We start from the raw sequence: 21,998 nt of genomic DNA on the forward strand, positions 1-21,998 counted from the left end.
ATCTGTATTCATTACTCATAGGCAAAAACAAGTTCATACATATATTGTAATCGTCGCCATAGGCTTGCCCTTATTTTCACTGGTTAAGTTCACCACACTAGACTTCTAGGATCACAATAGGATTTTCTTAGCTTGTAACGTAGGATTAGGGTCAGGTATGGTACATATGGGTACATTTTAGTAAAAAAAAATTTCCTCGACATTACAACCAAGCTTCCTACCTCTTTCATTGTCTTTTATGCGCTACTTTTTTCCTCTTTTCATCTTTGTCTTGCTTTTCCCTTTCTTGTTTGTTGATATGAATCTTACCTAATTTTGTTCACTTCTTTTGTTTCTTTTTTTATACTTTTTCAATTTCAAACTCTTTTTTTTTATAATTCAACTGATTCACATCTTTTGCTCACCTTTTCATTTCTTTTCCACATTAAACTCTTTTCATACCTAATTTTGGGTTATCACTAATACTAGTCACCCTTAACTTATGGTTTTTCCATGAGTTGAGGTACGCATTACCCAAGGTTGGGTCAAGTCCAGGAGGAGGTCAGTTTATGTATTAGCCACCCTCAACTAAGGATTTGTTCCTAAGTCGAGGTGCACATGTCCAAGTAGGGACCAGGGCCAACACTTTAAACCTAGGGAATGTCAGTTAGTTAAGAAACAAAAGATCTATTGTAGGCTCAGCAGTTTTGTATCATAAAGGAATAAAACTTTTATTTGGTTCACTTCATTTTAGTATAGATGTTTGCTAATTCGAATAAGGGCCTATGATCCTTTCCTAGTCGTCTAACACAAATTCCTGCAAGACTTACCGAGAAAGTTCTAGCTTGGTACGAACAGTTGAAAACTCAAACTCCTCATAGTCTCTTGACACTTCATTGCCAGATTTCCTAGTTTAGGTGTTAGTTTGAGGGTCATGAAGTGGGTGCCTGTCTATGTCATGATTAGAGCCAACACATTCAGATTATTTTCACCTATTCATGCAAGCATTTTCTTAGGATGGGTGGATATAATTCATACTTATTCATCATGCCTCATATTTCATGATATTATACTTTATACAATTTATGACATGTTGGTTCAACATTAAAGTAATCAGTCTCTTGGGATAATAGAACACACGCAAGAAAATCCCGAATAGAGGATCGTGAGTTGGGCAACACAGACTTCACCATAACATTGACTTTCCATTTTCCCCACCCCTAACAAAATATATTGAAATTGTCCCCAATGTATAACAAATATAAAGACAGGGTGGTAGGTGAAGCAAACCTGAGGTGTATAGCGCCGATGATCAACAAGTAGGCGACATCGATTTCCCTGAACCCGCAACATCAGTAGTAGGGCCACCCTCAGTGGTTCTCACAATAATCTCTGCACCATCAGTTGTGATCCTCTGACCGATCTCCGGTCTAGAACTAGACGCTCCAATAGCACCCTCTCGCACCCTCATGTGTAGGTCTCCTCATTAGAAAAAGAGGCTCTCTTCGCAGCCTCGAGGTCCTTCCGTTTCTTCTTCCTCGCATGAGAATACTCTCCCTCGGTAGTACGACCAGACCGGTACCTCTTGACATGACCACGTGGATCAGGCAGCGGCTTAGGATGGGATGTGAAAGGTACAACAAGCACAATATCCTCCGCAAGCTTTAAGGGTGTAGTCTCGGTCTCAGTACCTTGCATCTTCAGAATGCTATCTATATATTCCATAAAACAATCCAAAACCTCTTTGAAAGTAGTTATATCAATAGTGGGGGCTCGCAGTGCAAGTACTCACACTTCAAAGGCATCGAGGCATTGATTAACCGCTTGAATCTTCTTCTCCGTCTGCTGGGCCACCCTCTTCTCAATCTGGTCCTCTGCCTCGAAGACGTACTTTTGAATCCAAGGTTGTTGGTACATCTACGGTTGTTGGTGGAGTAGATTGGGAGAAAATGGACGCTCAACTAGTGGCATGGGCGAACTCGGTCGGGGTGGTAGCAGCAGGCTCTGAAGTGGCAGGGTCAGCCCCGTAGGATAACTCTAGCGTCTGCAATTTAACTCTGGGCCCTCTCTGTGGTTCCGCTACACTAGCCTTATCCCTTATTAGACCTATATCAATTGTGCCACCCGGAGTGCAAAATGTATCACAGTGCCAAATGGGCTTTCTGGTATCCCTGCATAGAAGGAAGATCATACACGTAAACGAGTAAGTAGTATAGGTCTTGATATCCCTCTCGTGTATCATCGCGATCAAGAACTTTGCGAAGTCGATCTCAAAATCAGACACAAAGGCTGCTACAAATATCTCTCTATCCCATATAATAATATTATCTACACTCGTCGATGATAGGTCGTGGTGGAATAATATCCAGAAAAACATGGTTGTAAAGGTTAGGTTGGCCTTTTTGATAAGCCCTTTTGGGTCTAATACCCAATTTGCTCCCTCACCATCGATGAATAGGTGCTGAGCAAGCCACCTCTTACCTGCCTCTCTCTGCTCCACGATCCTCGGAAACTGGCCACTTTTTACCATATCCCACCTGTAGTAGAACTCCGGAGTCATGAGGGACCGAGTAATATCAACAGAGGCGCCGTACATGAACCGGCGGATGGTGGCTGAAGAAATATCCACCTGGCAGACCTGAACTAGCAATGTCGTGAGCAGGTCCTATTTGGCGGGTCTCGCCTGCCTATCAAAAGAGCCTCTTAGAGTCGCCACATAGGAGGCGTAGAACTCTCGAACACTAACCTCACTATACGCCCCCAAACTCCTAGCCTTGCACTCAAGCCTGTGGCGGGTGAACAATCTCTTCACATCGGTGTTTGTGTTCAAACTCCCCGTAAGAACCCTACGCTCGACCCTCAACAACCAGGTCATCACCCACTACTGATTTAGGAACTTTCCATCCCTGTATATCTAATACTGACAATCTACGCACCACCGGTTTGGTTCCTTAGGAACCGATGCAGGGGCATTTGCCTGAGGTGCCGGGGCGAACTTCGAGCGGTAGCCTCATTTGACTAGGCTTGGCGAGAAGGTTCCCCCGACTAATGGTTCCTTGTGATCCAAAACTTGAGGCAGTAGCCTCATTCCTCCCTGAAGAGTGGTCCGACCCTGATCCTGATGAATCTTTGGAGCCAGATGCTTCTTCAGAACCCTAGGCAGACCCAGGCGGTGTGCCAGTTAGTGTCCGTCCCTCATCAGACTGAGAGGCAGTGACTACGCCGAGAACCACCTTTCCGGACGTACCCTGAGGGGTTCGTGCAGCTGGTGTAGTAGGCATGGCATCCCAGGTCACATACTCGAGATCCCGCTCATCGTTGCAAGTTCAAATCATCCTCTCAGATGATGCCACCGACTTGGACCTGTCCCGGAAATATACAATATCCTTCTTTGGCGTGACTAGTACCTTTAAACCAATTGTTAGTCTCATAGAAACCTTTCTACACACTTGAAATAAACAAAAGAATTAAACGAATTAAAAATTAAATACAATGAAGGTCTGCAATTCCAGGTCAACGGACACTATCGACGGTTCGTCGATGAAACGACGATCCGTCGATAGGGTCCGTCATCTAATACTTAGAATTATTTTAAATGGATCAAAATATCAGATAGAATAGTCTGTCGATTAATTGACGAACTGTAGTCCACCTCCGTCATCTAACACTTAAAATATTTGTTTTTCACAATCGAGCAAACAACATCTATAAATGAAAAGATGAACGTGGAGAACGGACCGTCGATCAATCGACGGACTGTAGTCCAGTTCCATTGTCTCTAGCTTAAACGTAAATTGAGTTGTCCAATCGACATACCTAATCGACGACTCGTCAATCCATAGACAGTCCATCGACGAGGTCTCATACTGTTGGCCTGAGATAGATTTCAGTCCATGTTTCAAACTCCACACTTTGACACCTTCAGACCCACACAAATTTACACAACACAATGTAATAATCAAAATACAATTTCTTCATTCCTCTAGTTTTGATTTCACAAGATTCATGCTCTAAAAATCGATGATACAAAATCCTAAATAGGAAAGTCTATACTTACTGTCATAAACACATTTTAAACAGATTCCACAACAAAACAATCACTTTCTATCATTTCAAGGGACATTTTACACATGTTTCATAAAGCAAAATCAAACAATTTTGTCCCTCAGTCAAGACCAACTTTCTAATTTTTGATTCAAACGGTCTACGTACGAAAATTCATAAAACAAAAGGAATCGAAATACCTTATGATCATAGTAGAGTGATTGTGAGAGTGATCCTTGCAACAACCTACGTGCCCGACTTGAACAGTGACCGAAAAAGCAATGGGGACAAAGGTTAATTTATGGAAGAAAGAGTTTTGTAAATTTTGGGGGATTTGGGAGTTTGGAGGAATCTGATGGTTATGGAGGGTGAGAATGTGATGTTTTATGAGAAAGGAAGGAAATATGGGAAAAGAAACGGTTGTGGAAATAATTTGAAAAGAAATTTTAGTCTAATGAATGGTTTTGACTTTTAATATTACAGGTCGGGTCGGGAAGGGTCAGTGGCACTTTGGACGGATGAAACCCCGTCAACGGTCCGTAAGTCAGTCGATGGTCCGTCGACTGGGACCTTTGATTGCACAAGACTTAGAAAATTTTCAAAACATATATGGGATCGATGGATTATATTAACAGTCCGTAGATTGATTGATGCCCATCGATGGGGTCTGTAGCACTGTGCACTAGACCATTTTCTGCAGATTTCTAGTTTTGGTCCGTGCAAAAGTAACACCCATTAAACTAATTTTTTTTCTAGACTCTTTTGAGACACGGACCCTAAAATAATCTATAGCCAACAATAATATAATAGTTATCATAAAAACGAAAATGACCAAATCAAAATGAAACATGAATATGCAACTATTCCTACAAAGAAAATAGAAATCTATCATTTTCTAGAGGATGCACCTTGGATTGCCTCCATAGAAGCGCTTGAATAAACGTCGCGGCACGATGCAAGATCCTTGATTACTCAGGCTTCATCAAGGTGATATGCCTCAACCACTTCATGGACACTCTACACATGCCCTAGGTAGATGTTAATCCTTTGATTGTTGACCGTGAAATTTGCACCTTCTTTATTCTCAAACTCAAACGTCCATGTTGAAACACTATAGGGATAAGGAATGGTCCTGTCCACTTGGACATGACTTTGCTTAGAAACAACATAGCCTAGAGTTGAATCGAAGCAACAAGTACCCAACCTCAAATTCTCTCTTTTTAATCTTTTTGGTGTGGTAATTCTTCATCTTCTCTTTGTAGATGGCTGAACTTTCATACGCTTTTAGGAGAAACTCATTAAGCTTATTTAACCCATTAACTCTCTGTTCCACCGCTTCATTCAAATCCATCTTCAGTTTCTTCATTGCCCACATCGCTTTGTGCTTTAACTCGATTGGCAAGTGACAAGCCTTCCCATATACAAGTTGGTTTGGAGACATACCTATAGGGGTCTTGTATGCAGTCCTTTAGCCCCAAAGAGCATCATCAAGCCTTCTTGACCAATCTGTTCTATTAGCATTTACTGTTTTCGACATAAATTTCTTGATCTTTCGATTTGACACCTCAGCTTTCTCGCTAATCTTTTGATCATAAAGGAGTGGCTACATTATGGCGAACCCCATATTTCTCCAATATCCCTTTGAACAATTTATTGCAAAAGTGAGATCCACCATCACTAATAATGGCCCTAGGTGAGCTAAATCTGGAGAAGATGTTTTTTTTCAAGAATACGGTGACACCCATATAGCTTCCACCCATTTTGACACGTACTCAACCTCCACGAGTATATATTTCATCACATGTGAACTCACAAATGACCCCATAAAATCAATGCCCAAAATATCAAACAACTCAATCACCATAATAGGGGAAAACCATGGTTTAGGTAATTGATCTACCCGAGACCTTGATCTATGGAGCCCGATCATTGCGTAAGACGAGAGTTCAATAGATGAGGATTTAGAGGGAGCTCTTGCCTCTTAAAAATTCCTCCATGTCTTTGGCATCTAACATGACTTGGCAAATTAGTGAGCATCTTGGTTAATGGTTGGCCAATAGTATCCATACTGCAAAATCTTGTGCCCAGTCGGATATTACTATGGTGCCCACTCACAGGCGAGGAGTGACATGCCTCCAAAACACTTAACATCTCAACTTCCGGCACACAGTGACGAATAAGCCCATCAGCACAACTCTGGTATAAGTAAGGCTCATCCCAAAAGAATGTTTTTACCTCATACATTGACTTCTTCCTCTGATGGAAAGACAAATCTGATTGGACTATATCACTAGCAAGATAATTCGAAAAATTGGCCAACCATGGAATCAAATAATGAGAAACGGCCAATACATCAGGGAATGTATCATCAATTTCAGACTTTTCACCCAATTCTCATGTAGATTCATCCTCTAATCTAGACAGTGATCGGCAACTTGATTCATAGTTCCTTTTCTATCTTTTACCTTAAGATCAAACTTTTGCAGTAATAGCACCCATCTAATCAACCTTGGCTTCACATCCTTCTTATCCATAAGTACCTCAAAGAGGAGTGATCGGTATGAACTACAACCCTCGTGCCAAGCAAATAGGAGCGGAACTTTTTGAACGCAAATACCACCACATGAATCTCTTGTAAGTCACCATATAGTTCTTTTGAGATTTATTCAGAGCCTTACTTGCATAGTAAATAGAGTGAAAGATTTTATCCTTTCTTTGTCCCAATACCACTCAAAGAGCAACCCCAGTAATGTTGCGCATCACCTCAAATGGCTTACTTCAATCTGAGAAATAACAATGGGAGCAGATACCATCTTCTCCTTTAATTCTCCAAATGCTTTAAGACAAGATTCATCAAAATAGAACTTACATTCCTTCCAAAGCAATATGCACAAAGGGTGTTCAATTTTCGAGAAATCCTTATTAAACCTTTGATAAAAGCCCGCATGTCCCATAAAACTTCTCACACCTTTTACAAAAATGTGAGGAACAACTCTGTCAATAACTTCAACTTTCACTCGATCAACCTCTATCACCTCCTCCGAGATGCGATGGCCCAATACTATACCTTCTTTAACCATGAAGTTCAATTTTTGCAACTAATAACAAGATTACAATCTGCACATGTTTTTAGAACGTCGGCCAAATGACTCAAGCATCGATCAAGGAGTCACCAACCACCAAAAACTCATCAATGAGTACCTCAATAGTGTCCTCCACCATATCAGAGAACATTGATATCATACATCTCTTGAAGGTTTCCGGTACATTACATAACCCAAAAGGAATCCTCTTGAATGTGAACGTCCAATAAGGACAAGTAAAAGATATTTTCTCTTGATCCTCAAGGGCAATCGAGATTTGATTGTAACCCCAATATCCATCAAGAAAATAGTACCATCCTTTTCCTACAAGTCTATCTAATATGTTATCCATAAAGACTATGGAGAAATGGTCCTTCTCTGTCCATTCATTCAACTTCGGGTAATCTATACAAACTCTCCATCCTGTCACTGGCCTCTTTGGAAAAAACTCATTCTTCTCATTAGGCACCACTTTCATTCCCCCCTTTTTGGATATGCATTGGACATGACTTACCCAACTACTGTCTGCAATAGGATTTATGACCCAGGTATCCAACCACTTTATGATCTCCGTCTTCACTACTTCTTGCATAGGTGGATTCAACCATCTCTAGTGTTCAATACTTGGTTGTAATCGGGCATGAGTTTGATTTTATGGGAACAAATACCTAGAGGGATCCCAATAATGTCTGCAGTAGTACAACCAATGGCTCATTTGAGCCTCGTCAAAACTCCCACCAGACACTCTACTTGTTGCACATTCAAATCCACTGTAATTATTACCGACAAAAGTGTAATATCTACCCAAGAACACATACCTTAGATGAGATAGAGCCTTAAGCTCTAATTTTGGAGCCTCCTTAAAAGATGGTCTCGCGGGTGGAGACTCGTGATGCATCAAATCTAAATCCAGTTTCATTGGTTTTGACCGATATTCATTTCGTTCAAGTGCCACAACCAAAGAGCCATACTCTTCAATATCATCATATTCAAAATTCATGATCATTTTCACTAGTGCCTTGACACCTAGGCGTTCTTCGATCTGTACCTCAAAAATACTCTCAACACAATAGGATATACCAGATACCGTTTTGATCTAACAACTCTACTTCATGGACCTACAAATGTTGAACGTTGTTTCTTCATTGTTCAACCTAAACTTCATCTTCTTTTTTCCAGATAATCCAAGGCACGTCCAGTGGCATCGAACGGCCTCACAAGAATAATAGGAAACTCAAAGTACACCTCAAAGTCAAGAATCACAAAATTCATTGGAAATATAAAAGACTCCACTTTCACGAGCACATCATGGAGTATCCAAATGGGCCTCTTCACTATTCGATCGGTCATCAGTAACCGCATTGCAGTAGCTTTGGGTCAACCAAATCCAATTTCTTATAAAAGGAATGAGGACTGAGGCTTATGCTTGCACCTAGATCAGATAGTTCTTTATCAAAGTGTAATTATCTGATGGTACATGGAATAGTGAAAGCGACCAGATCTTCCTTTTTATGCAAAAGAGACCTTGTAGCAATAGCACTACAATACTTCATTCAGTCATCATCCTCAAAACTTATGGATCTCTTCTTTGTAACCATATCGTTCATAAATTTAGCATAATCAGGCATTTGTTCCAAATCTTCTATCAAAGGGACATTGATGGAAATTTGTTTCAACATACTGATAAAAGGCTGGTATTACCATCCTAGGTCTTTTTTACTAATCTTTGAGGGAATGGTGGTGGAAATCTGGGAACGGGGACCACTTTGAGAGGTACCTCTGCTTTTTTTCGCCATTTTGTCCACCAATTCTCCACTTGTTTTCACAACTCTTCCTCCTTTCTCATCTCATCTTCTACCACAAATGGCAGAGGTGGATCAATAGTTTGCCTACCTCCTCGAGTAGTAACCGTCATGCAAATTCCATCATTATTAGGAATTTTGATTGTATTGCTAGGAAGAGTGCTCGGTTGGCGTGGGTTCACAGTAGTGGACAATTGTCCATTAGTAACTCAAGATACTTAATCAAGACCGCTTGTGCATCCACCTATTGCCCAATGATCGCTTAATCACCACTCAATTCCTTGTCGTGTTCATCACTAGCATCAAACCTCCTCTACATCTTCTATTAACATATCCTCATCCTGTGCCATTATATCTCCACCATCCCTAGGAGAAACATCCCAATTTTGAGGTGGTACAGAGGGCCCACTCTAATCATTTATGTTACCATAGTTACCTCGGTTGATGTTTTTGTCGCGCTTGTAGTTTCCATCTCAAAAATACTGACCCTCTCTATTGTAGATACCATAGTTCCGACCTTGATTTACTTGACCTTGAAGCCAAATTCCATGATTGGAGCCTTGGATGTTTGGTCGAAAACCCCCCGTTTTATCATTTACTGCACAAGTATCCTCTTCATAATAGTATCATCCGCTTGAGGGGGGGGGGGTTAGTCAACTAATTCATTGCATTTACCTTCTCTACATCCCCAGTAACATGTCTTAATACAAACCAAAGCTCAGTTCTCATTTGAGCCATCTCCTCACGAATCTCATCTACTGCTGGATTGTGTGTAGTGTGCTCTACGAAGGTGTTTCCTCCAGTGTCAGACTTTTTAGTATTCCAAACCTTATTGTCGCGAGAGATTTTCTCCAACTTCTCTGCGGTATCACCATATGTTCACTCACCATACAAACCTTCCGCAATAGTATCAAGTAGTGCTTTATCATTATCATCTAGTCCACGATAGAAGTACTCTTTCAACGACTCATCATCAATGTAGTGGTTTAGGACGCCTCTCACATACGCTGTAAATCTGTCCCAAGATCTACTTACCGACTCCATATGTATTACCACAAAGTTTTTCACTCTATCCTTGTGGTTGATCTTCTAGAACATCGGCTAATACCGATCTAAGAACACATCCCTCAACAGATCCCAAGTATACATAAAATTGTAGGGTAACTCAGTCAACCATATCGCGAAATCTCTGGTCAATGATAGAGGAAACACTCTCATCCCAATTACGTTCATATCTAAGTCTTGCATCCCCACATAACTCTTGCATGCAGACCTTAGTTTGTCTATGTTAGCATGTGGAGTCTCTGATGGTAGCCCTGCAAACAAACCCCTCGCGGTAAGAATTTGCATCAAACTACTAGTTTCCAAGAACGTGTGTCCCTGCGGTAGAGGACGTAGGACAAGAGGCCCATCAGAATCAGTTATATTTACATTGCCCCTAGATAATTCTTCAGGGCATAGGACGGGAGGTTGCATCCTTACAACATCATTAACCTAATTTTCCGCAACTACCTAATTGTGTTCCTCAATAGGTAGTGGAGGCTGCCAATTTACCCTACAACCTTGATTGATTGGGTGTTGATTATCCATTTTCCAAAGTGTATGGTTATTTTTATGATCCAATGGAATGAGCATTTCTCCTCGGATCCTTGTACTTGGCATACACTAGAGCTAGACCTGAAAGAAACAAAACAAAAGAAAAGTAAAATCAGGAAATTGTTTATTGAATTTTAATCATGTTATTAACGTTAATCTAAAGTCACTTTTCCTCGGCAGCGGCGCCAAAATTTTATACGCTCAAATTACACTTCACCAAAGAAGTATAAGCGGTCGTCTCAAGTAAAGAACCCAACTAGTAGGTTGGGTTCGATCTCACGAGAAAAACAATTTAGACTTCACTTCACTATACGATTATATATATATTGTCAAGCTTTTTCTGAAATCAAGTAATTAAAGGGGATGTTTTGTGAAACAAACTTCTTTAATATATCTAAGTAAAATAAGTAACAGGAGAAACGATTTTGTTTTATCAACTTGTGAGAGAAACTAGGGTGTATGTTTTCCCCTAGGTTCATAACGTCGTATTTCTACCTATAACAAATTTTCCATAGTGTTGTGCATGGAAAGTGATAAGCCAGGTATCTCTAAATCCTTGGTCCGACATTTAGAGAATTTCACCTTGTACCATGGTACGCTACGTGTGTATAAGCTACTAACCCTTAACTTTACTTCATATTAAGCATCATATTTGATGTATGCCTTAGTTATTACTTCTTACCAATCCAGACTAGCCTATAAGATAGTATCCCACAAAATCTCTGTTGATAATTCTTTTCTTATTACTACCTCATTCGTCTGGCAAGTAGCAACAAGGCTATTACTAACATGTGCACTAGTGAAAAAGACTTCTTGATGAAAGAATTATAATTACATGCAATAACTTAATTCAGAACTGTTATGTAGCTAGGTTTGCCTTGTTAATGACCCATGGTCACCACTACCCTAGTCGTGGATTTAGTTACCCATGCATATATAAAAACAATTCATAGTTGTTAAACAATAAAACATGAACTTACTTTGTCAATCGAAGAAAATCAAGAAAGCCCACTTGAAGTAGCAAGATAACACTTGAAAACCAAATCCGAATATTGAATTATTGCTAAAGTTGCAAAACTCAATCTCCTAACACAAACTAAGAAAAATAATAATAATGTCCAACCCCAATAAAGAGGTTTTAAACCCTATTTATAGAAAACATTGTCCTAAATTAAAAGGTATTAAAATAAGGAAATTTGTCCTAAAATGCAGCTGTAATCGACGACCCCCACAGTCGGACTATCGATGAAATGACGGACTTAGAATCATTTTTCTTCCTTCACATGGCATCATCTCTGAATCAATCGATGAACTAATAGCACGGTCCGTCCATGCATCTACGGTTCGTCAATGCCATATTTTGCTCCATCCTTAGATATTCTCCAACTTCGGGTACTGATACTATCCCTCATTTCATTGATAATTCAAAAGAACGGTCCGTCCATCCTCTACATATTCCCAGACTCGGTCAGATTTCCCGAGTTTTTCCATTTTCCTGAACTTCAAAATCGATGGTCACCACCTATGGGTCGTCGATGGAACGGCGTACTGTCGATTGCCTTCATGGCTCGCTTCTACTTTTTATTTCAGCTACCTTCTACATTTTATTTCTTTACATCTTCCATGCAAAACAAACATAAAGACATGTTTAAATTACTACGAAGAAGGCTCTAGACACACACAACTCTTAAGGAAAAAGCACTGAAAACCCCGTGAAACCATGGTTAATCACCTCACACTCACCTAATTGACTTTCTTAAGCTAGTTGAAACTAGTAAGTACAATGGTGTCCGAACTGATCAAGTCCTTTTTCACAAGAAGAAAAGAAGCCAAAACATGGTTATGAAGCTTACCAAGAGGTTCTGTAAGTACATAGGATCAAATGAATCTTTTTATTAGGCTTGCGAAAGACTAAGTTCAAGTTAAAGAAAATGCTACACTATGGAATCTCATATCTCGTTATGTTATACATTTTTATCATTTCCTTAAGCTATCTTCTAGAAATGTAATTGATGCACTATCAGAAGGATCTATATGAGAAAAAAGTGCAAATGAAATACAACTACTCATTGAAATTTCAGAAAATGCATTTCAATGGCCATATGACCGAGTGATTATCTAGAAAGCAGCAGGAATCAATCAAGTCAAAGATTTAAATTCATTACACAATAAATCACAGCTCTTACACAAAATTATAAGGCTTTTCAGGTATGTTTTCTATCATTATGTCAACTTGAAAATTGCGATGTTTATAGAGGTAGTCATCTCAATCATGAGACTCAAGTTTCAGATCAAAATAATTAACATGTAAACGCTATTAGCGATAAAAGTAATTATCCATTTAGTAGTTGTATAGCACAAAAACATTTAGGATTTCAATGGAGTAATCCAAATGGATCTAAGAATCCTCGACTTTTTATTTTATCAAAAGCAGGAAGGGATACCTGGTTTTCAAAATAATAATACAAGGCAACAAATCATTCAGCACTACCAAAAACAGCCTTATGTAAATCAACAATCAAACATTGAAAATTTTCCCAATAAACATCTGAAGGCTACTGATGAGCTAATACACAAACTCATCAGGGTTACTAATAAGAAGGTTGAAATTCATCATTCAACTATAAGGAACTTGGAAATTCAAGTAAGTCAAATAACAATACTTATAACTAGACGAATTCAGGATTCTCTACAAGCAACACGAAGAAAAATCCAAACAAACATTTCAAATATATATCATTGCACTCTGGTAAAAATCTTAATGATCCACATGCAGGTAAACAAAAACACTCACAAAATATGAAACAGTTAAATGAAAGTGAGAATAAAGAAAAATCTAGGTTTTTCAAAACACAAAAATATAAAGAAATAAAGCTACAAGAAAATGAATTACTGAAACATCCTCAGTCTGTTTCTCTCCCTTTTCGCCAGAAAATGAAAATAGAAAATCTTTACAAATATTTCTCAAAGTTTCTTGAAATCTTATAACAACTTTACATTAACATCCCCTTAAGAGATGCTTTGAATCAAATGCCTTCAGGTGCTAAATCTTATAGGATATTTTGACAAGTAAAAGAAAATTGGAAGAAATTCATGTAGCTAACATATAACATCTCGTAAATTGTTATAGCAAAGAGAACTCTAAGAAACTAAGATTTATCATTTTTGGAAAGAATGGGAAAAGTGTGGAAAAATTTCCTAAGGTAAGAAAGTGTGTTTTAGTTATTTTCAAATGACCATAACTTCTAGCCCAGTATGGGTTATAGTCATTTCTTTATATGGTTGGAAAGCTCTTGGGAATATCTTTCCAACGGCACCAGGCTTGTACAATTTCAATATCGTATAAGGGAAATATATCTTTCGGAAGTTGGGTTATTGAATTGAAGAAAGTCCAATCTAGATTTTTGTAAGGGTAAAGTGGTCTTTCGACCCAACTATTTCCTTATTTGTTTTACATGTTTATTAGGGGTAAAACTAATACTTCCGGAAGTTTTATAAAAGTTATTTACGCTTAGAAATTGGGAGAAAAGAAAAGAGAAGAAGGAGAAGGGAGAAAGTTCAAGAACATTAAGCCTTCGCAAATGAAATTAGTCGGGGGTGATCCCTATCAAGGTATGTGAGATCTTTCAATATTGGGTTAGTACACCCACACACCAACTTGATTAATTCAGCGAATTTTGAGTAGATTGAATGATGCGATTGAAATTCTTGAAGAACAATGGTTGAATAATTGTTGGTCAAGTTATAGTATGCTCTTAGTTGATTTGATTTGTGTTTACATGTTGTTTTCGGGTTGAGTCTATTGGGTAGAGGGGTATTAATGATCCTAAGTGTTTGGGAAAAGATCCATGGAATTAGAGAGTTTAGAGATGAAAAATGAAGAAGAAAAATCGGAACTCCCCTCAAGACAGGCTCTGTCATACGAGCTCTGGCGCACGAACCAGCCAAAGCCCCTTAGGACAACTTCTATCCTCCATCCCCTGGCGCTCCATGCCTCTTAGAGAGCCAAGGACGTCTGGAGACCCCATTCTTTCCCCATCATTTCGTACTAGTTATTAATTTATGTACCCACATTTCTTAGCTTATTCAAACACACTAAGGTACATCTAAACATCATTAAATCATCTATAAACATGAGATCATGAACCTTGAATCCATAATTCAATTCAAGAAAAGTTAAGATCAATGTCCTAGAAGTTAAGAGTCGAGTCAAAAAGCTACAAAACAGGTAACGGTAAGTTCTTAAATTTTTTGTTGAGTCTTAAACAAACCTTTTAACTTTGATTTAATGATCAACTTACATGTGGAGCAAATAGTAATGGGTTGGGTAAAATTCTCAAAAGTTATAAGGAAACTAAACATTCCCTAATAGTTAAGTTAAAGGTTGAGAAAAATGTAAAGAGTTGAGTTTATTTCATAAAAGTTATAAGGGAAATAAGTATTCCCTAAGAATACAAATGTTTACAAATTTTGAGCAAGAAAAGAAGCTAGACTTCCAACAAGGACTTTGTCTAATTTTAAGTAAAGAGGAAACTATGATTTCCAGCAGGGCTTTCAAAAGTTAAATTTGAGCAAATTATATCAAACCAATTAAAAAGTTGTTTTTAAAACATAGGAGATATGTATTTTAGGAGTAGTATTGAGCACCAATATGGGGACGCGAGTTCATCTTAATTCAAGCCCACATAAACCATGTGCCCAACATGGAAAGACGAATGGTCATACTCTTTAGATGATTCCTTAGTGTTTTTTTGCAACATGAGGTAAGACGTTGTACTATCATTTAGGCTCATAGTGATGGATTTCGGTTAGAGAATCTCCCACAGAAACTTGATTAATTTCATATATATGTAAAGTTGAGTTTGTTATTGCAAGTCCTTAACAAATTATGTTTTACACTGTTTTACAAGCTTTATAAATATATTACATGTGTCTTTACCGTTTTATATTGAGTTAGTAATTCATGAGTTAAGCAGAGCCAACGTAAGTTCTTATTAATCCTTTCACGCTTTAAGTAGTTTTTTATTGTTCGAACTTGCATACTTGTACATTCAATATACTGATGCTAGTTGTCCTGCATCGTATCATGATGTAGACGCACGTAATCAGGATCAGCATCTTATGCCTTGTTCATCCAGTTTTACCATTGAGAGTTAATGGCCTCCTCGCATTAGGAGGACCTTTTTTATTGGTGACAGTCTCTTTGTTATAAAATTTTTAGGGGTTGTCCCAACATTCATCTTATTATTTTTAGAGGCATCATAGATAAAAAGTGTTAGTTTTGGGTTTTTTCATTTGATTTGTAAACAATGAGACTACGTGCCATTTTGGCCAAACTAATTATTTCTCTTGAGAATGTTCCTTACTTTTATAAAGAAGTTAAGTAAAATCTTCCTCTGAGTTGAGTAAGCCAGTAAAAGGGCCTGCTCAAGGCCCGCAATGGTCATTGGGTGTCGGCTACGTCTAGGGTGTAGGATCGGGGTATGAATAACTTAGTATCAAAGCACAGAGTTAAGAGTCCTAGGGAGTCTATGAAGCCGTATCTGTAGAGTCTTAGTCATCGGTGTGAAGCGCACTACATCTATTATTAGTAGTCTACAACAGTTATGTATTCCTTCCTTCCTTCATATTCATTTTTGTGTGATAGAGTTTATCTCTACAAAAATTTTACGATTCTTTCTTACACGTGTTTCTAATTACTATGCCTCCACGAAAATCAGGACGAGGTTTCCCAACTAGGAGAAATTTTGAACCTCAGGAACAAGAGTTACCCAATGCACCTGCAATGAAACCACAAAGGGAAGTTAGCAACACTGAGTTACGTAAGGCTATTATGTTGTTGAGTGAGGATATGACTAATTAGGTTTGTCCACAGATAGGATATCAAAAAGTAGAGGATGAAACCTCGAGGACTCGTGAGTTCCTATTAATTAATCCTCCTAATTTCACCGGTTCAAGCACTACAGAGGATTCGAAAAACTTTATGGAAGAGTTGAAGAAAATATTTTATGCGTTGCATGTCATAGGTGTTGATAGAGTTGAGATAGTTGCACACCAATTGAAGAATGTAGCTAGGACTTTGTTCTACTAGTGGAAGGAGGGAAGAGATGTAAATGCACCACATCAGAATTGGGCTTGTTTCAAAGAGGCTTTCTTGGGGCTGTTTCTTTTCTCAAGAATTGAAAGAGGACAAGGTGTGACAGTTCCTTACTCTCAAATAGGACTCCTTGAGTGTTCATGAGTATGTGTTGAAGTTCAACAAACAGTCTCGATGTGCTCCTGATATGCTTAAGGATATGAGAAGCAAAATGAGTTTGTTTGTTGCTAGCTTGGATAGTGCATCTAGTAAAGAGGGTAGAGTTGAAATGTTGATCGATGACATGAACATATCCCGATTGATTGTCTATGTGCAACAACTTGAAGAAGAGAAGCTGAGGGACAGAAAGGAGTACAAGAACGAGAAATCCAATATTAGGAATGAGTTTGGGAAGCACAAATGTTGTTCATAACGGCCATAATTGCATAAACAAAAGGGGCATACACCATCATCTGCTTCTGCGCCTGCGCCCAGAAACAGATATGAGTATAATGGCCAGAATTTGGAGAACTTCACGGCTAGACCAACCCAATTACAAGGTAGTGTGGCACAAGGAAGTAGTGGGATCCTAAATTTGGTAAGTGTGGTAGAAACCACGTTCGTTAGTGTCGTGATGGCAAGTCAGGTTGCTTCAAGCGTGGTCAAGAGGGTCACTTTTTGAAAGAATATCCTAAGAATAAGTAGGGTTCTGGAAATCCAGGCAATAGAGCTCCATCTTCATCAGCTGCAGCACCTAGAAATGCTACTTTTGGCAGTGCGAAGGAGCAAATTGCCTTTATGCAATCACTAGTCACCAAGAGCAAGAGAACTCGGCAGATGTTTTCACGGGTATGATCGAAGTCTTTACTTTTGATGTTTATGCTTTGATGGACCCAGGAATAAGCTTATCTTTTGTAACTCTTTATGTTACATATCAGTTTCATATTTTTTTGGGATAAACTTTTTGAACCTTTCTGTGTTTCTACCCTTGTTGGAGAGTCCATTCTAGTGAAAAATTCTATCGTGATTGTCCTATTTCTATACATCACAAAAACACCATGTCTTACCTAGTGGAGTTAGACATGGTAGATTTTGATGTCATTCTAGGTATGGACTATCTTCATGCCTTTTATGCATCAATAGACTGTAGAACTCGAGTTGTTAAATTTCAGATTCCTGATGAGCCAGTCATAGAGTGGAGTAGTAGTTCAGCGTGCCTAAGGGTTGGTTTATTTTGTACCTTAAAGCGAGAAAGTTAGTTTCAAAGGGGTGTATCTATCACTTAGTTCGAGTTAATGACTCAAGTTCTGAGGTACCTTCCCTTCAGTCAGTTCCTATAGTGAAAGAGTTTCAAGAAGTTTTTCCTGATAATCTACTCGGAGTCCCTCCTGAGAGAGAAATAGACTTTGGCATAAACTTCATCCCAGATACTCATTCTATCTATATTCTGCCATATAGAATGACACCATCATAGTTATAAGAGTTGAAAGAACAGCTGAAAGATTTGTTAGATAAAGGTTTTATCCAACCAAGTGTCTCTCCTTGGGGCGCTCCGGTGTTGTTTGTGAGAAAGACTTATGGTTCCCTTAGGATGTGTATAGATTATCGCCAACTGAATAAGGTTAATCTCAAGAATAAGTATTCTCTTCAAAGGATACATGATCTTTTCGACCAGCTTTAAGGTGATTTCCTTTTCTAAAAAATTGATCTAAGGTTAGGCTACCATCATTTGAAAGTTAAGGAATGTGATATTTCAAAGACAATTGTTAGAACCAGATATGGGCATTATGAATTTCTGGTCATGTCCTTTGGTTTGACCAATGCGCATGTAATAGTCATGGATATTATGAATTGAGTCTTCAAACCTTTTTGAGATATGTTTTCTATCATCTTCATTGACGACATACTAATCTATTCAAAGGATGAATAAGATCATGCTAGTCACCTCAGGATAGTTCATCAGACTTTGAAAGATAAGGAGTTGTATGCCAAGTTCTCCAAGTGTGAGTTTGTGTTTAAGTGTGTGGCATTCTTGGGCCACATAGTTTCCGGTGATAGGATTAGTGTTGATACTCTAAAGATAAAAGCAGTTCAGAGTTGGCCTAGACCCACATCTGTAACCTTATACAGAGTTTCTTGGGTTTGGCTGGTTACTATAGAAGGTTTGATTTGGGGATTTTGTCTTTTAATTTTATTTGTAAACGATTAGATTTATGTGCCATTTTGGCAAAACTATTACATTTTAAGTATTTCTCCTGAGAATGTTCGTTACTTTTATAACAGAGTTAAGTCAAGTCTTACGCTGATTTGAACAAGTAAAGGCAGAGGGTTCACTTAAGGCAAGAAATGGTCATTGGTTGCCGCCCACGTCCAGGGTGTAGGCTAATGACGTGAAATAAGCTTACAGAAAAGTAGTGTTATACTTTATAATAAGATTTTGAAAAAAACTCCGTGATCCGAAAAGTTTTACAGTTTCTTGTAATTTAAGAGGTGCTCATTTTCAAAAATCATCATGCAATTCAGGTGCTTTAATTAATCTAATGCCTTTTCCGATTCTAAGAAAATTAGAAGTTGGTAAGACGAAAGATAGTGTATTATCTCTTCAATTGGCTGATCAAATGACTAAAAACCGAGAAAAATAATCGAAAATAATCTTGTAAGGGTTTATAAAATCATATTTCCTATGGATTCTATAGTTCTTTAAATGGAATAAAATTTTGAGGTACTATTATTTCTAGGTGGATCATTTCTTACAACATAGAGAGCAATTATTAATGTCCATTATGGACATTTGATATCGCGAGTTAATGAGGAAAGAGTAATATTTGACCTAAATAAACTACTAAAATTTCTTGTGGATGAATCATTATCTTCTTTTTACATATTGACTTGATAGATGATCTTGCAGATGAATAAAAGGATGATCAAATGATTTCTGATTCATTGGAAAGTTACTTGGCAAAGTCAGGTACAACAAGTAGTGAGAACTTCACAATAAGATGAGAAGCAGAAACACTAGAAAAAGATATAGAAAATGAAGAAGTCTAACCAGAGAAGTGCAACAAAAATTTGCATTCAAAACACTTTCGTCTCATTTGAATTATGTTTTCCTTGAATCTGAATTATTTCGAGTCATCATTTCCTATTCTTGGACTACATAACAAGAGGGAAAATTGATTAGAGCATTGAAAGATCATGAAAGAGTCATATGATGGACTATAAATTACATCAAAAGAATAACTCCAGCTATTTTCATGCATAATATCCTCATAAAAGTCAATTATAAACCAATAGTCCAGCCCTAAAGGAGATTAGATCCAAAAATGCAAGAAGTTGTCAAGGATGAAGTGGTAAAACTCCTGGCTTCAGGTATTATTTGTCCAATATCAGAATGTCCTTGGGTAAGTCCTATACAGGTATGTCAAAACCCAAACCGTCGTGATTAAATCCACACTTACCCTCAGGTAGAGACCATACTACAACCCAAGTGATGAAACAAGAGGAAAAATTTAGGCAATTAAACTACTAGAACAGATTAATAACTCATAAATGAAGTTCTCATAAAACTTCATAAATCAATCTACAAAACAAACTATACAAACACGCAAGAAATAACCTAGAACGTGAAAGTCAATGTACCAAAACATATAAAATATCCAAGTCTAGAAAAGGAGGGTCAGAACCCCAACTAATCAAACTAAAAAAAGTGTCGAAGTCTTGAAATGGTGGACACAGATGAAAGAGAATCCCATGGAAGCCCAGAATTGTCTCACCCTTGAATTAAATGTACTGATCTTCAATATCCTAAGCGGTGTCTATAATTAGCCGCTTGAGGATGCCATGTATTCAACAAAAACAAGATCCAGTGCTTAATGAATACACAACCACAGTGTACTAGTAGGATCACACGGTTATCCCATTAGTGCAACATAAGTAAGTCAAACAACATTATATTCACATGCAGTATATGTCAATATCTACCATATTGTAAACATGCTCATCAATATACAATTATCACACATCATTGATCTTCTCACGGAACCCAAACCTAAACAGTTACCTTGCCTGAAGGTGGAAATCCGATCCCAATGTTATGTCGGAACGTGGCAATCCAATCCTAAAGTTGTGACGGAACATGGAAATCAATCAAAGTTTGTTATGACGAAATGTGAAAAACGATCCCAATCACAAAACACAATCACAATCACAAGTACATCATACATATCATACATTTACCTCATCTTTGCATGACAACAATCATTCCACTCTTTCATGTACAACAAGAGTGATCGATAATGCAACATTCGTACATATACAATTATCATAATAAAGCAAACACAAACAAACATCACACAATCATAGAATAACAACCATCGCCTACCTCCAAACAACATTAAACCGTTAGAAACTTATTCTTCCCTTTTTTAAATTTAATCTGCTTGTTCCTGGTCTACAAACAATCAATAATATGTCACTATCAATAAAGAATCATCAATTCTCTAAATTAGTACCAATTCTAAAATACTCTAAATCACCCTATGATCCCAATTCTCCAAATAAAGGTAGTTCTCACCATAAATTCGAGATCAAAACCCTCCCCATCATTATTTACCGATTCTATTATTTTTTACGAATCGAAAAATAGATTCGGGGAGTTAAAAGCATACCTTCAGCCTCAAGAATGGTGTAAATGATTACAAATAGACTAAGGTTGTTCCTTAGCACTAAAATTCAAAAAGTGCAAAACAATGTCGTTTAGGGGTTTAATTACAAACTTAATTCTCACCTGCCCCGCTACAGTGGCACTCATCCTGCACTTGCATCGCCGCCACAACAACCTAAAGTCCCACTGCAACGGCATTTTTAAAAATTGAGCTCCCCTCCTGATCTAACGATTTTACGCTCCGTCTCATCTACCACAACGGCATCAATTCTGCTACAGCGGCACAAATCATAACAAAATTTTCCTTACAAGAATGACAATCCCGCCTTTCACAATACACCTCTAAACAACGACTCTTACAAAATACCTTTCACACAAAGATCAATTCCCGAGATCTACTCATTTAAAAATTCAATTATGCAAAGTCGTACGCACTCCGTATCAAGTTATCTAACAACTAATGCAATCAAAATCATAATTATATTACTAGATTTCTACCAGATTTCCATACACCTTAACTACTCTAATTTCGCTAAATCTGGACAAAGTTGGCAATATTCAAATACTACGAATATTTTTTCCGGACCTAATTCTTCCCCATGTGGCATTTCTATAACAATAGAATCCAGTTGTTACAATAGATACCAATTAACCCATTACTCGTACTCGAGTGACAAAGCATAGGAAAAGTAGGCTAAGGAAATAACAAAGTAGTACTTCATTCGACAAACAATTGGGAATACTTATCCCGCATA

The 21,998-nt window shown here is 38.0% G+C and overlaps 1 protein-coding gene across 1 annotated transcript; it reads left to right on the forward strand.

Annotated features, from left to right (window-relative positions):
* Positions 1 to 16,812: 16,812 nt before the first annotated feature.
* LOC107001231 lies at positions 16,813 to 18,054 on the forward strand. The gene is made up of 5 exons (XM_015199362.1): positions 16,813 to 16,985; positions 17,082 to 17,178; positions 17,286 to 17,429; positions 17,753 to 17,803; positions 17,908 to 18,054. The coding sequence occupies exons 1-5, from the start codon at positions 16,813 to 16,815 to the stop codon at positions 18,052 to 18,054; spliced, it is 612 nt and encodes a 203-aa protein (XP_015054848.1).
* Positions 18,055 to 21,998: the final 3,944 nt, after the last annotated feature.

This window comes from Solanum pennellii, chromosome 10 (genome assembly GCF_001406875.1).
Source record: "Solanum pennellii chromosome 10, SPENNV200".
NCBI classification, from domain to species: Eukaryota; Viridiplantae; Streptophyta; class Magnoliopsida; order Solanales; family Solanaceae; genus Solanum; species Solanum pennellii.

What these genes read in the sequence shown, in the direction of transcription:
- LOC107001231 (XM_015199362.1), top strand. Translation starts at nt 16,813, where the DNA reads ATGAGTTTGTTTGTTGCTAGCTTGGATAGTGCATCTAGTAAAGAGGGT. An exon ending in CTCGGCAGATGTTTTCACGG is followed by an intron (nt 17,430 to 17,752) that starts GTATGATCGAAG and finishes GTTAAATTTCAG; the next exon opens with ATTCCTGATGAGCCAGTCAT. An exon ending in GTAGTTCAGCGTGCCTAAGG is followed by an intron (nt 17,804 to 17,907) that starts GTTGGTTTATTT and finishes CCTTCCCTTCAG; the next exon opens with TCAGTTCCTATAGTGAAAGA.